Genomic DNA, 13767 nt, shown 5'->3' on the forward strand with positions numbered 1-13767 from the left:
TGACTCTACTGGGAGTGTGATCTAAAGTACCCCACTCAACACGCGGTACACCTGGCATAGCCAGCGTCACGGTTTTGGCGTGATAATCAAGAATAGCAATTGGGGGGACAACCAGTCCATGCTATCAAAGTCAACCATGCTGAGTAACAATAAATCGGCTCTGGTCTCAAAACCACTAAGAGCAACCAAACACGACCAATAAATGCGGTCTACAACAAGAGAATCTCCCACAGGAGTAGAAACATAAACAGGGGAACTCAAAGAATCCCGAGGTACACCCAAATGCGGAGCAAAATAAGAAGACACATAAGAGTAAGTAAAGCCTGGATCGAATAGTGTCGATGCATCTCTGTGACAAACTAGTATAATACCTGTGATGATAGAATCGGAGAAAACAACCTCGGTACGGGCAGTAAGGGCATAGTATCTAGCCTGGCCTCCCCCTCTAGGGCGACTTCTACCTCTCCGACCTCTACCTCTGGCTGGCTGAGCAGGTGGGGTAGCAACTGGAGCTGTAATCATAGTCTGAGAACTCTGTGGGGCACGCTGTGGCTGAGAAGTCTGTGGAGGTGCACTCCTCCCAAGTCTAGGGCAATCCCTCACCACATGGCATATGTCACCACACTCAAAACAAGCTCGGGGAGGACGTGGCAGTGGAAATTGTGCGGTACGGGCACTCCAAGACCCCTGAACACCTGAAACATTGTGTGAAATCTGAGATGCAAACTGAGTTGGCTGACCCATAAAACCTCTATCATGTCGTACTCTTCCTCCAAAATAAGGACCAATGGGTCTCTCCAGTCTACGAGGTCTCCTCATTTCCCTATACTCTCTCTCTCTTGACCTCGTCTATCCTCTCTCTCCTGGACCCACCTGTCATCTACTCGGCGACGCTGAATTGGGACCACAGGCTGTGTCGCTATGTCACCTAGAACCCGACCAATGAGAATTCGCTGCACTGGAGTGGGGGTGGCGGAAGTTTGGGCCCCTCCCTCGATCTATGAAGTAGTTGGTACAACCTAAATCAACCCCGCCTGAACTAACGTACCAAACATGCTCAGGAACTGTGCTATTATCTCCTGAAGTGCTGGAGCAGTAGTAGCAGTAGGCACATCCGGTGCCTGGGCTCTGGCTGGAACTACTGGTGGCTCCTCGGTGGCAGCTCGCGCGGGTGCTCTAGCTGCACCTCGTGCGCGTCCTCGGCCTATACCCCGGCCCCGAACTCTGACGGCTCTCGCAGGGGGTGCGGGTGTCAGATCATCTCTGGTAGCACGTGTCCTCACCATCTGTGAGAGAATGGAAGACAGGGGTTTAGGATTGTGATGTCAAAAATCTCGCACCACAGGGAAATCAAATGAAGTGGAATTTTCCTAACATTTACATATCCTCTCGTAGATAAGTACAAACGTCTCCATACCGATCAGCAAGACTCTAATAAACCGGCTTGTGATCCATGACTCCTATGAACCTAGAGCTCTGATAACAACTTGTCATGACCCGGTTCGCACTCCGTGAACCATCGTGATGGCACCTAGTCTCGACGACCAGGTAAGCCTAAAATGCGGAAAAATACCCCAAACTTGCAGAGGAAAAGAAAAACAATTTAAAAACAGAAATAGAGAAATGAAACATCATTTTAAAGGTGCCGCTCGGCATACACAACATTTAACTTCTCAAAACCAATATATACTCCCAAAACCCGGAAACCCATAAATCACAAGCTACGAAACATAGTAAAATGCTCTAACTCTAGAATGTCTACATCAACAGTAAGGATGGAAGGGCTATCACTACAAGATAGAATAGAGAGAGAGACTCCTCGGTTTGCGGACGTCGTAGATATACCTCGAAGTCTCTAAAATATCGTCTCGCCTCAAGAATGGTAGGTCTGAGTAAAGGTACCGGGATCTGCACATGAAAAAAACATGCGCAGAAAGGGCATGAGCACACCACAACGGTACTCAGTAGGTGCCAAGCCTAACCTCAGTCGGGTAGTGATGAGGAAGGTCAGGGCCCTACTGAGATTAAATAAATATAAAGATGACAGGATAAGATAAGCAGTACAATTGAGAATCTATAGTAAGAATCTATACAGGATAATAAGGAGTGCAATAATTGAGACAGGGATAAAGACAATCACAAAGAAATATCACTCATAACAGGGATGAAAACCGGGGATCTCTCAATATCCCGAGGATCTCTTAGTACCCTCACTATATGCCAGGGATCTCTTGGCATCCTGAGGATCTCTTGGTATCCTTAATGTATGATAGGGATCTTTTGGTATCTCGAAGATCTCTTGGTATCCTCAATGTATGATAGGTATCTCTTGGTATCCCGAGGATCTCTTGGTATCCTCAATGTATGATAGGGATCTCTTGGTATCCCAAGGATCTCTTGGTATCCTCACCTCAGTTCAAATCATAAATACATTCGGGGGATCTCCCGGGATGCCGTCCTGTAGTCCCAAAATAAAACGCACAGCAGCAACACAAGAATACTCAATTAAGCTAAATTTCGTACTAAGTAAAACAGGTAAATCTAGCCTAACATGCTTCACGTAATGCAATTAAGGCAGTTTAAGCAAATAGGCAATTAAGTCAACTAAACATGCTTTTCTAAACTAACAACAGGCTAAATTCGCAAGTAGAATAAAACAGGAAAAAAGGAACTCAATTGAAATACTTAAAGAAAAATCGGATTTTCAACAATTAGCTCAAGTACGCACTCGTCACCTCACGTACAAGGCATTTCAATTATCAAATATATCATATCCTAAGGGGAAGGTCCCCCACACAAGGTTAGGCAAGCCACTTACCTCGAACCGGCTCAATAATAAATCTGATACCACGCTCTTGCCACGAGTACTCGACTCCAATGGCCCAAATCTATTCAATTCAATTGCATAATGTAAATAACACTTCAAGTAACTCATTCTATAAAGAAATTATAAGCTAATACGAAAATTAGGTAAAATAATCAAAATGCCCCTCGGGCCCACGTCTTGGAATCGAGTAAAATTTACATTTTCAGAATCCTCATACTCTCACGAGTCTAACCATACCAAAATTATCCAATTCCGATGCCATATGATCCTTCAAATCATCATTTTACATTTTTGAAAGATTTCACAATTTTCTTCCCAAATTCCATCCCCAAATCACAAATTAAATGATGAATTTAATGATAGATTCATGTACTCTAGCCAAATTCGAGTTAGAATCACTTACCCCGATGAATTTCTTGAAAAACCTTCGAAAAATCGTCAAAATCCGAGCTCTCTAGATCAAAATATGAAATAAAACCCTAAACCTCGTATTTATAATGCACCTCTCGGATTTCCACCACTGCTGACCGCACAAAAACCACCGCTGACCGCGGTGGAGCACCGCTGACCGCACAAAAACCAGTGTTGTCTGCGGTGGATTTGACTACAATGACACGATTTAGTATTTTGGCTATAACTTTCTCTACAGATGTCCAAATTGTGAATTCTTTATCTTTATGGAAACTAGACACGAAGGTCTATAACTTTCATTTTTAAATCGTCTCAAAATTCCTTGTAAATCAAAAGATATAAGCTTCCGAAGTCAGACCAGTGAAACTTTCCTCACCGCGGACCGCACTGGATTTTGTGCGGCCGCAAAGCCCCCACCGCGACAACACAAAATCCTGTGCGGACCGCACTGGTGGGTTCAAAGGTCTGCAACTCCTCTGGACCTGCAACAACTATGATTTTAGGCCTAAAACATCCCGGAACTCACCCGAGCCCCCGGGACTTCAAACCAAATGTACCAACACATCCCATGACATCATTCAAACTTGTTCAAAACTTCGGAACGCTCACAACAACATCAAATCACCAATTTAACATAGGATTCAAGCCTAAGAGCTCCAAGAACTCTTAAATTATGCTTTCGGTCAAAAAGTCCATCTAACCTCGTCCGAATGATCTGAAATTTTGCAAGCACGACACATTCAACACTACGGAGCTACTCCAACTTTCGAAATTCCATTCCGACCCTTAGATCAAAATCTCACTATTGGACTGGAAACTTCAAAAATTTGACTTTCGGCATTTCAGGCCTAAATTAGCTACGGGCCTCCAAAATATAATCCGATCACGCCCCTAAGACCAAAATCACCTAACGGAGCTAACGGAACCATCGGATTTCCATTCTAAGGCCGCCTTCACACTATTCCGATTACGGTCAACTTTTCAATACTTAAGCTCTCATTTAGGGACTAAGTTTCCCAAAACTCTTCGAAACTCAAAACTGAATGTCCCGGCAAACCAAAATAGCAGAAATAAATACGGGGAAAGCAGTTAATAGGGGATCGAGGCGTAAATTATTAAAACGATTGGCCGGGTCGTTAAACACACACATACCTAACCGGATGTTCCTTGGTTTAGTAGCAAAATCTGGATATGTCCTATCAAAGTGCTTCCAAGCTTCTCCATCTGAAGGATGACACATAACACCAGGTGGTCTTCTATTTTCAAAGTGTCATCTCATATGAGGAGCAGAACTCATCGACACATATAACCTCTTTAACCTAGGTATAAGAGGTAAATAATGCATCGACTTGATAGCGACCATATTCCCGCTGGAAAGCCTCTTGAAACGAGGCTTTTCGCAAAATTTACAATTGTTTAAAGTTTCATCATCTTTATAATATAACATGCAACCATCTTCACAACAATCAATTCTCATTGACGAAAGTCCTAACTTAGAAACTAATCTCTTTGCCTTATAGAAATCACCAGGTAATTTGATATTAGGGTAAACTAGTTCACTCATAAAGTCAATGAAAGAGTCCATGGCTGCTTGAGAAATATTCCAATCAAATTTGATATTTAATAATCTAACTGCAACAGATAGCTCAGAGTACGAACTTCCTTTACGTAGTGGATGACTAGCTTCCTCTAACTGTTCATAAAAATGTTTCGCGTCATCATTAGGAGTTTGTTCAACATTTTCATTGGGCTCACCCCCTAAGTGCATTCCAAAAGCATCCGCAACCATATCATAAATTCTAGAATCACGATTTGTATTCTCCACCGACCTACTACTTTCACCCACAACCATGTTATGAAATATCCCATGGCTACCACCAATCTCTCCATGATTAGTCCACACAAAGTAATTCGCTATAAACCCCTTCCTATAAAGATGAAGCTTAACTTCCTCCGATTTTCCAAACTTCATACAGTCGCACCTAACATAAGGGCACCTAATTACTCCTTCATTTCGGTATGGTGGAAGTGACATTGCATGTCTAATAAAGTCATGAACCCCTTCTACAAAATCCTCCCGCAATCCCCGCCGATTAGGATAATTCCTATTGTACACCCAAGTACGATGTTCCATCTATACAAATAAAACAAGAACAAATTAATTTAGTTAATTCATATCTTAATCTTTTTTTAGTTAATTAATTTCATATCCTAAAATTTCAATTCATATCCTAAATTTTCAACTTACAAACTAAAAGTTCAATTTATAAACTAAAAGTTCAATTCATAAACTAAAAGTTCAATTCATATCCAAAAAGTTCAATTCATAAACTAAAGTTTCAATTCGTATCCAAAAGGTTCAATTCATAAACTAAAAGTTCAATTCATATCCTAAAATACTCAATTTATAAACTAAACGTTCAATTCATATCCAAAAAGTTCAATTCATAAATTAAAAGTTCAAATCATATCCTAAAATTACAATTTATAAACTACAAGTCCAATTCATAAACTAAAATTCCAATACATAAATCAAGTACGCACTCGTCACCTCACGTACAAGGTATTTCAATTATCAAATATATCATATCCTAAGGGGAAGGTCCCCCACACAAGGTTAGGCAAGACACTTACCTCGAATCGGCTCAATAATCAATCTGATTCCACGCTCTTGCCACGAGTACTTGACTCCAAATGGCCCAAATCTATTCAATTCAATTGCATAATGTAAATAACACTTCAAGTAACTGATTCTATAAAGAAATTCTAAGCTAATACGCAAAATTAGGTAAAATGATCAAAATGTCCCTCGGGCCCACGTCTTGGAATCGAGTAAAATTTACATTTTCTGAATTCTCATACTATCACGAGTCTAACCATACCAAAATTATCCAATTCCGATACCATATGATCCTTCAAATCATCATTTTACATTTTTGAAAGATTTCACAATTTTCTTCCCAAATTCCATCCCCAAATCACAAATTAAATGATGAATTTAATGATAGATTCATGTACTTTAGCCAAATTCGAGTTAGAATCACTTACCCCGATGAATTTCTTGAAAAACCTTCGAAAAATCGACAAAATCCGAGCTCTCTAGATCAAAATATGAAATAAAACCCTAAACCTCGTATTTATAATGCACCTCTCGGATTTCCACCACTGCTGACCGCACAAAAACCACCGTTGACCGTGGTGGAGCACCGCTGACCGCACAAAAACCAGTGTTGTCCACGGTGGATTTGACTACAGTGACACGATTTAGTATTTTGGCTATAACTTTCTCTACAGATGTCCAAATTGTGAATTCTTTATCTTTATGGAAACTAGACACGAAGGGCTATAACTTTCATTTTTAAATCGTCTCAAAATTCCTTGTAAATCAAAATATATAAGCTTCCGAAGTCAGACTAGTGAAACATTCCTCACCGCGAACCGCACTGGATTTTGTGCGGCCGCAAAGCCCCCACCGTGACAACACAAAATCTTGTGCGGACCGCACTGGTGGGTTCAAAGGTCTGCAACTCCTCTGGACCTGCAACAACTATGATTTTAGGCCTAAAATATCCCAGAACTCACCCGAGCCACCGGGACTTCAAACCAAATGTACCAACACATCCCATGACATCATTCAAACTTGTTCAAAACTTCGGAACGCTCACAACAACATCAAATCACCAATTTAACATAGGATTCAAGCCTAAGAGCTCCAAGAACTCTTAAATTATGCTTTCGATCAAAAAGTCTATCAAACCTCGTCCGAATGATCTGAAATTTTGCAAGCACGACACATTCAACACTACGGAGCTACTCCAACTTTCGAAATTCCATTCCGACCCTTAGATCAAAATCTCACTATCGGACTGGAAACTTCAAAAATTCAACTTTCGGCATTTCAAGCCTAAATTAGCTACGGGCCTCCAAAATATAATCCGATCACGCCCCTAAGACCGAAATCACCTAACGGAGCTAACGGAACCATCAGATTTCCATTCTAAGGCCGTCTTCACACTCTTCCGATTACGGTCAACTTTTCAATACTTAAGCTCTCATTTAGGGACTAAGTTTCCCAAAACTCTTCGAAACTCAAAACCGAATGTCCCGACAAACCAAAATAGCAGAAATAAAAATGGGGAAAGCAGTTAATAGGGGATCGGGGCGTAAATTCTTAAAACGACCAGCCGGGTCGTTACACACACACAGACCTGACCGGATGTTCCTTGGTTCAGTAGCAAAATCTGGATATGTCCTATCAAAGTGCTTCCAAGCTTCTCCATCTGAAGGATGACACATAACACCAGGTGGTCTTCTATTTTCAAAGTGTCATCTCATATGAGGAGCAGAACTCATCGACGCATATAACCTCTTTAACCTAGGTATAAGAGGTAAATAATGCATCGACTTGATAGCGACCATATTCCCGCTGGAAAGCCTATTGAAACGAGGCTTTTCGCAAAATTTACAATTGTTTAAAGTTTCATCATCTTTATTATATAACATGCAACCATCTTCACAACAATCAATTCTCATTGACGAAAGTCCTAACTTAGAAACTAATCTTTTACCTTATAGAAATCACCAGGTAATTTGATATTAGGGTAAACTAGTTCACTCATAAAGTCAATGAAAGAGTCCATGGCTGCTTGAGAAATATTCCAATCAAATTTGATACTTAATAATCTAACTGCAACAGACAGCTCAGAGTGCGGACTTCCTTTACGTAGTGGACGACTAGCTTCCTCTAACTATTCATAAAAATGTTTCGCATCATCACTAGGAGTTTGTTCAACATTTTCATTGGTCTCACCCCCTAAGTGCATTCCAAAAGCATCCGCAACCATATCATAAATTCTAGAATCACGATTTGTATTCTCCATCGACCTACTATTTTCACCCACAACCATGTTATGAAATATCCCATGGCTACCACCAATCTCTCCATGATTAGTCCACACAAAGTAATTCGCTATAAACCCCTTCCTATAAAGATGAAGCTTAACTTCCTCCGATTTTCCAAACTTCATACAGTTGCACCTAACATAAGGGCACCTAATTACTCCTTCATTTCGGTATGGTGGAAGTGACATTGCATGTCTAATAAAGTCATGAACCCCTTTTACAAAATCTTCCCGCAATGCCCGCCGATTAGGATAATTCCTATTGTACATCCAAGTACGATGTTCCATCTATACAAATAAAACAAGAACAAATTAATTTAGTTAATTCATATCCTAATCTTTTTTAGTTAATTAATTTCATATCCTAAAATTTCAATTCATATCCTAAGTTTTCAACTTACAAACTAAAAGTTCAATTTATAAACTAAAAGTTCAATTCATAAACTAAAAGTTCAATTCATATCCAAAAAGTTCAATTCATAAACTAAAGTTTCAATTCGTATCCAAAAGGTTCAATTCATAAACTAAAAGTTCAATTCATATCCTAAAATACTCAATTTATAAACTAAACGTTCAATTCATATCCAAAAAGTTCAATTCATAAATTAAAAGTTCAAATCATATCCTAAAATTACAATTTATAAACTACAAGTCCAATTCATAAACTAAAATTCCAATACATAAATTAAAAGTCTAATTCATATCCTAAAAGTCCAATTCATATCCTAAAAGTCCAATTTATAAACAAAAAGTTTAATTCATATCCTAAAATTATAATTTATAAACTACAAGTCCAATTCATAAACTAAAATTCCAATACATAAACTAAAAGACAAATTCATATCCTAAAAATTCAATTCATATCCTAAAATTTTAATTCATAAACTAAAAGTCCAATTCATATCCAAAAAGTTTAATTCATAAATTAAAAGTTCAAATCATATCCTAAAATTACAATTTATAAACTACAAGTCTAATTCATAAACTAAAATTCAAATACAAAAATAAAAAGTCCAATTCATATCCTAAAAGTTCAACTCATAAACTAAAAGTCCAATTCATATCCTAAAATACTCAATTTATAAACTAAAAGTTCAATTCATAAATTAAAAGTCCAATTCATATCCTAAACCCTAGATTCTAACTAAACTATCAAGACAATATAAAGTATAATTCAAATCTAACTAAACTAAATTCAACACTAATTAAACTAATTAGTTAATAAAATTAATTAACAAAACTAATTATAACAAGACCTAAACCCTAATCCTCAATAAAATACAATGTTCAAAAAATTAAAACACTAATTCATATCCTTAAACTATAATATTGAAATAATTGAAACAAAAACTAGAAATAACAAAGATTCAAGGTTATAATTCAAACCTAGGTTTTTTAGGTGGAGAAGGAGAGAGAGGGACAACGGCAGTGGTGGCGTCGACGGCGGCAGTCCGGCGGTAGCAGTGGTGGCATGGGGTGGGGGAATGGGATTTGTGTGAGGGAAATAGAGAAGGGGAGGGGAAGGTATTGAGAGAGAGAGTTGGGGAAATTTTGGGGAAGAAAATAAGAGAAATGGGGGGAGGGGGAAAACCCGTTTTTGAGTCTAGTTTTAGAAAAAGCGACCAACATTGGTCGCTATTTTTTGTAGATAATTAAGTTTTGACCGTTTGACCAAAATAGAGACCAACGCTGGTCGCTATTTCTAAAAAAAAATCCATTTTGGTTTTTAAATATTATAAGCTATGAAAAATTATTATTAGCTATAAATATTTATTTTATTTAACTACAATTATTATAAATAATTATAAACTATAAGCATAATCTTTAAAAAAAATTATATTAACTAGGTAATTACTTTTAATAGATTATAATAGCATGTATGTAAAGGAATTTTTTAATTTATATTTAAGTATATGAATAATTTCATATACACGCATAAACTATATTGTAATTGATGATCAATCTTATACATTACTACGTACGAATAATTAATGAATTGATAAATCAATATAATATTATTCTATTAATTGATATAATAGTATTCATTATTTGTATTATAACAGAGTTAATGAATTACTTTCATTCATCACTAGGTTATAAGTCGATGAATCAATTATAACAGATTAATTGATATAAGTCGAGACGTTTTGTTTTTAATATTCAACGATGCATCTGAGTAGGTTATAAGTTGATGAATCAATTTACAAGTGTATCAATCCTTAAAGAACCCGACCCTGTATTCCTAGCGCTTCATGTTCTTATATATATATATAGACACACACACATAGACACTTCACTGTAATACTCTAATGTATATATAACTTGTTATAGTATATGTTAGTGTGTGTATATATATAACACACACACTTCGTGGTACTTTAACTACATTTATAGCATGTTATAATATATGATACCGTATTCATTATTTGTATTGTAACAAAGTTAATGAATTACATTCATTCATCACTACGTTATAAGTCGATGAATCAATTATAACCGATTAATTGATATAAATCAAGACGTTTTATTTTTAATACTCAACGATGCATCTGAGCAGGTTATAAGTCTGATGAATCTCTCCTTTTCCTTGGACATGTAAGGCTCTCTTTTGCCACTACACATTATTTCTTTCAGTGAAGTTTCAACAGAAGAGTTTTCTCCAATTGAGAGATCATATTTTGTTTTGGGATTGTCTTTCCATTCTCGTAATCTTTAATGATTTGCACCTTCACTTTTAGCTTCTGCACATAACAACAACATAGGTTAGTTATCAAATTGAGTTTTAAATTTTATGCACTGACAGTGTTATAATTACAGATAAATCTCTTGATAAATATTATTAGGTAATCTGATAAAAATAATAACTAACATGTTATGGTAGCAGTTATGGAGTCATATGCAATGAAGAAAATTCAATTAAATCATATATCTGTCTGAAAATTATATTGTATAAATAATATGAATTTTTTAATATATATAAAAAATTTAAATCACCTTTAAAAGAAAAATGCATGTTCCTCATTTTTTGAACTTTTTTGAAATTCCTTGTTAGATTTTTAGTTCAGCCACTATATCACAAGTTAAAATTCACTGATAGCGTATACAACTTAACATAAGAGAAATGCATGTTCAATATATACTATATATATATATATATATATAACTTTAATTCCTATCAAATTTATGTCTATATAAGCTGCAGATTTAACGGCAGATATACCTTAGCAAGTTGAGTTTGAGTCATGAACATGTTTTCTCGAGCTTGCTTGATATCCTCCCTCAACTTAGTTTTGTATAAATCTGAAAATTAAAGAAAAATTAACACAATGATCTACAGTTGAATCCTGAACTCGCCTTTATATAACTCCTGATTCTTTTTTTTTATTCCGATATATATAGCAGGGGTGGATGCACATGTGTGGATGCGGTGTCCCGAAAAAAATATATTAAATAGTTATACTAATATTCTGCAAAAATAAAGCAATATATAGTAAACACCGCTTCCTAGTAGATAGTGCTTCTTGATCCGTTGGTCAAGCTTATATTTGGGCTTGTAAAGTTCGTTGGTTCGAATTTGTACCTAGACATTATATTTTTTGAAGATCTTTGAGGCGCATTTTTGTTAAAAATTTGAGGCTACAAAGGCTTTCAACTTGAGGTAAAATAATATTAAATAATATTTTTTTATTTATTTAAATATGAAATCGCTTACAAAAAGTTTTGCATCTGCCCCTGCAATATAGAATTTACCTAAGACAAATTTCATAGAGAATTCTCTTTCGGGTTCAACCGTTAGCGGTCTATGGATTTGTTACATTTAACAAATATTTAAAAAACCTTAGAAAAATTATAATACACAAAAATTACATGAAAGAAGATCAACTAAGTATGATCAAAATCTACATGAAACTAAACCAGATATAAAAAATAAAAAACTAAAATTAAAATAGGTTCAATATGGATATTGAATTGAAACTCTATCCTTAAAAAACAACATGCACATCACACTCCAATATAGCAAAATTAATAATCAAGTTAATATTGTATTCCAACTTCAGCTATAACTTGAAAGAAATTAACATTTCTACTTTTTAATTTCTAATATTTAAAATTTTCCCATTTACCTTGAAGTTTCACTCCAAGAATGTTCTCCAGCTTAGAGATGGTCACTTGGCTTGGAATTGTCTTCCCGGATTCGTATTCCTGAATCTTTTGTGGCTTCACATTTAATTTCTACAAAATAAAAACAAGTGTAATTATCAAATTTATTTTATTCATAATTTTAGCAATCAACAAAATATCTTCCTTGTATATGTGAAATCAAACTTAGAAAGAGAGGTCACAGTGATAGAGTGGTATATATTCCTTTATCCTTAATCAGAGGTCTAGAGTTCGAGCCCTGAGTATGAACTCGTCTTTGATATGAAGCACTTAATTCTTTCATGGTGTTTATCCGGATTAATCAAGCCTCAAAACTGGTACTCAACACTGTCACACCTCCAAAATTAGGTGCTCACAAATACGGAGCAATTTATCTCCCAAAAGTGGAGCTTCCCGGTGTTTATCTGGATTAATCAAGCACCAAAACGGATACTGAAAACTAAATAAGACACTAAAAAAATTTAGAAGGAGAGATATATATACTTTAGCCAGTTGAACTTGACTTAGGTTTTTCTTGTTTCGAGCCTGCAAAATGGAATCCTTCAATTTAATCGGTTTGTTTTGATTTCTAATAACATGATTTGTTGAATTGTGGTGGATATTAACAATGATAGGAGGAGGACGTTTTTTGGATCCACAAATACCCATAATATATGGATGATAAAATATAAATATGTATGTGGAAAAAAAAATGAGAATTTAAGGGCAAAGATTTGTGCAGATAGAAGGAAGAAATTAGAGGGGAAGATATATAGGAGAAAAGTTCAGTTGACTCCAGAAATTAGAGGGGAAGATATTATACACAGGTGGACCTATGTATAATTGAGGGGTCGCGGACCCCGTAAACTTTGACAGAAATTATATATGTATATGTGTATCTTAATAATAGTTAATTTAGATCATTTGACACATTGAATATTAAAAGTGCTTTGGTCGAGCAGAATACTATGTCCCCGTCGCGTAAAAGTCTTGGGATCCGCTTCTACGTCCGGAGGACAACAACAACAACAAGCACAGTAATTTCCCACACGTGGGGTTTGGGAGGGTAAGATGTATGTAGCCTTACCCCTACCCTGCAAGGACAGAAAGATTGTTTCTGATAGACTCTCGGCTGGAGAACGGATGAAATAAAAAGGTAAGTACAAGAAGTAGGAGTAACAACAAGATAAAATAAGACCGAATCCAAGAAATCAGTTAAATTCTAGGTAGTAATTAATAGCAATCTATGAAAAAAAAAATCATACTAACACTAATGCTAGCTAACTGAGTAAGACAAAAAGAAACGCTCGACTATCTACTAGCCTTCTACTCTATTATTCGACCTCCACACCCTCCTAGCCATGTCCTCGGCCAACTCCAGCTACGCTAACTCCTACCCTAAGACTTCTTAGGTGGCTTGCCTCTAACCCCTGCTATCCACCGAGGCTAGCCTCTCGCACCTTCTAACTGGGGCTTCTGTACTTCTCC

General features: G+C 36.5%; 1 protein-coding gene across 1 annotated transcript; it reads right to left on the reverse strand.

Moving 5' to 3' along the window:
* Positions 1–10543: 10543 nt before the first annotated feature.
* LOC104217684 (multiprotein-bridging factor 1c-like) lies at positions 10544–13042 on the reverse strand. Its single transcript, XM_009767993.2, has 4 exons — positions 12784–13042; positions 12264–12372; positions 11360–11439; positions 10544–10880 (listed from the first exon to the last, which is right to left on the reverse strand). Exons 1-4 carry the CDS (start codon positions 12946–12948, stop codon positions 10770–10772), a joined length of 465 nt encoding a protein of 154 aa, XP_009766295.1. The 5' UTR covers positions 12949–13042; the 3' UTR covers positions 10544–10769.
* Positions 13043–13767: the final 725 nt, after the last annotated feature.

The sequence above is a fragment of the Nicotiana sylvestris genome, chromosome 8 (genome assembly GCF_000393655.2).
Source record: "Nicotiana sylvestris chromosome 8, ASM39365v2, whole genome shotgun sequence".
Classification (NCBI taxonomy): Eukaryota; Viridiplantae; Streptophyta; class Magnoliopsida; order Solanales; family Solanaceae; genus Nicotiana; species Nicotiana sylvestris.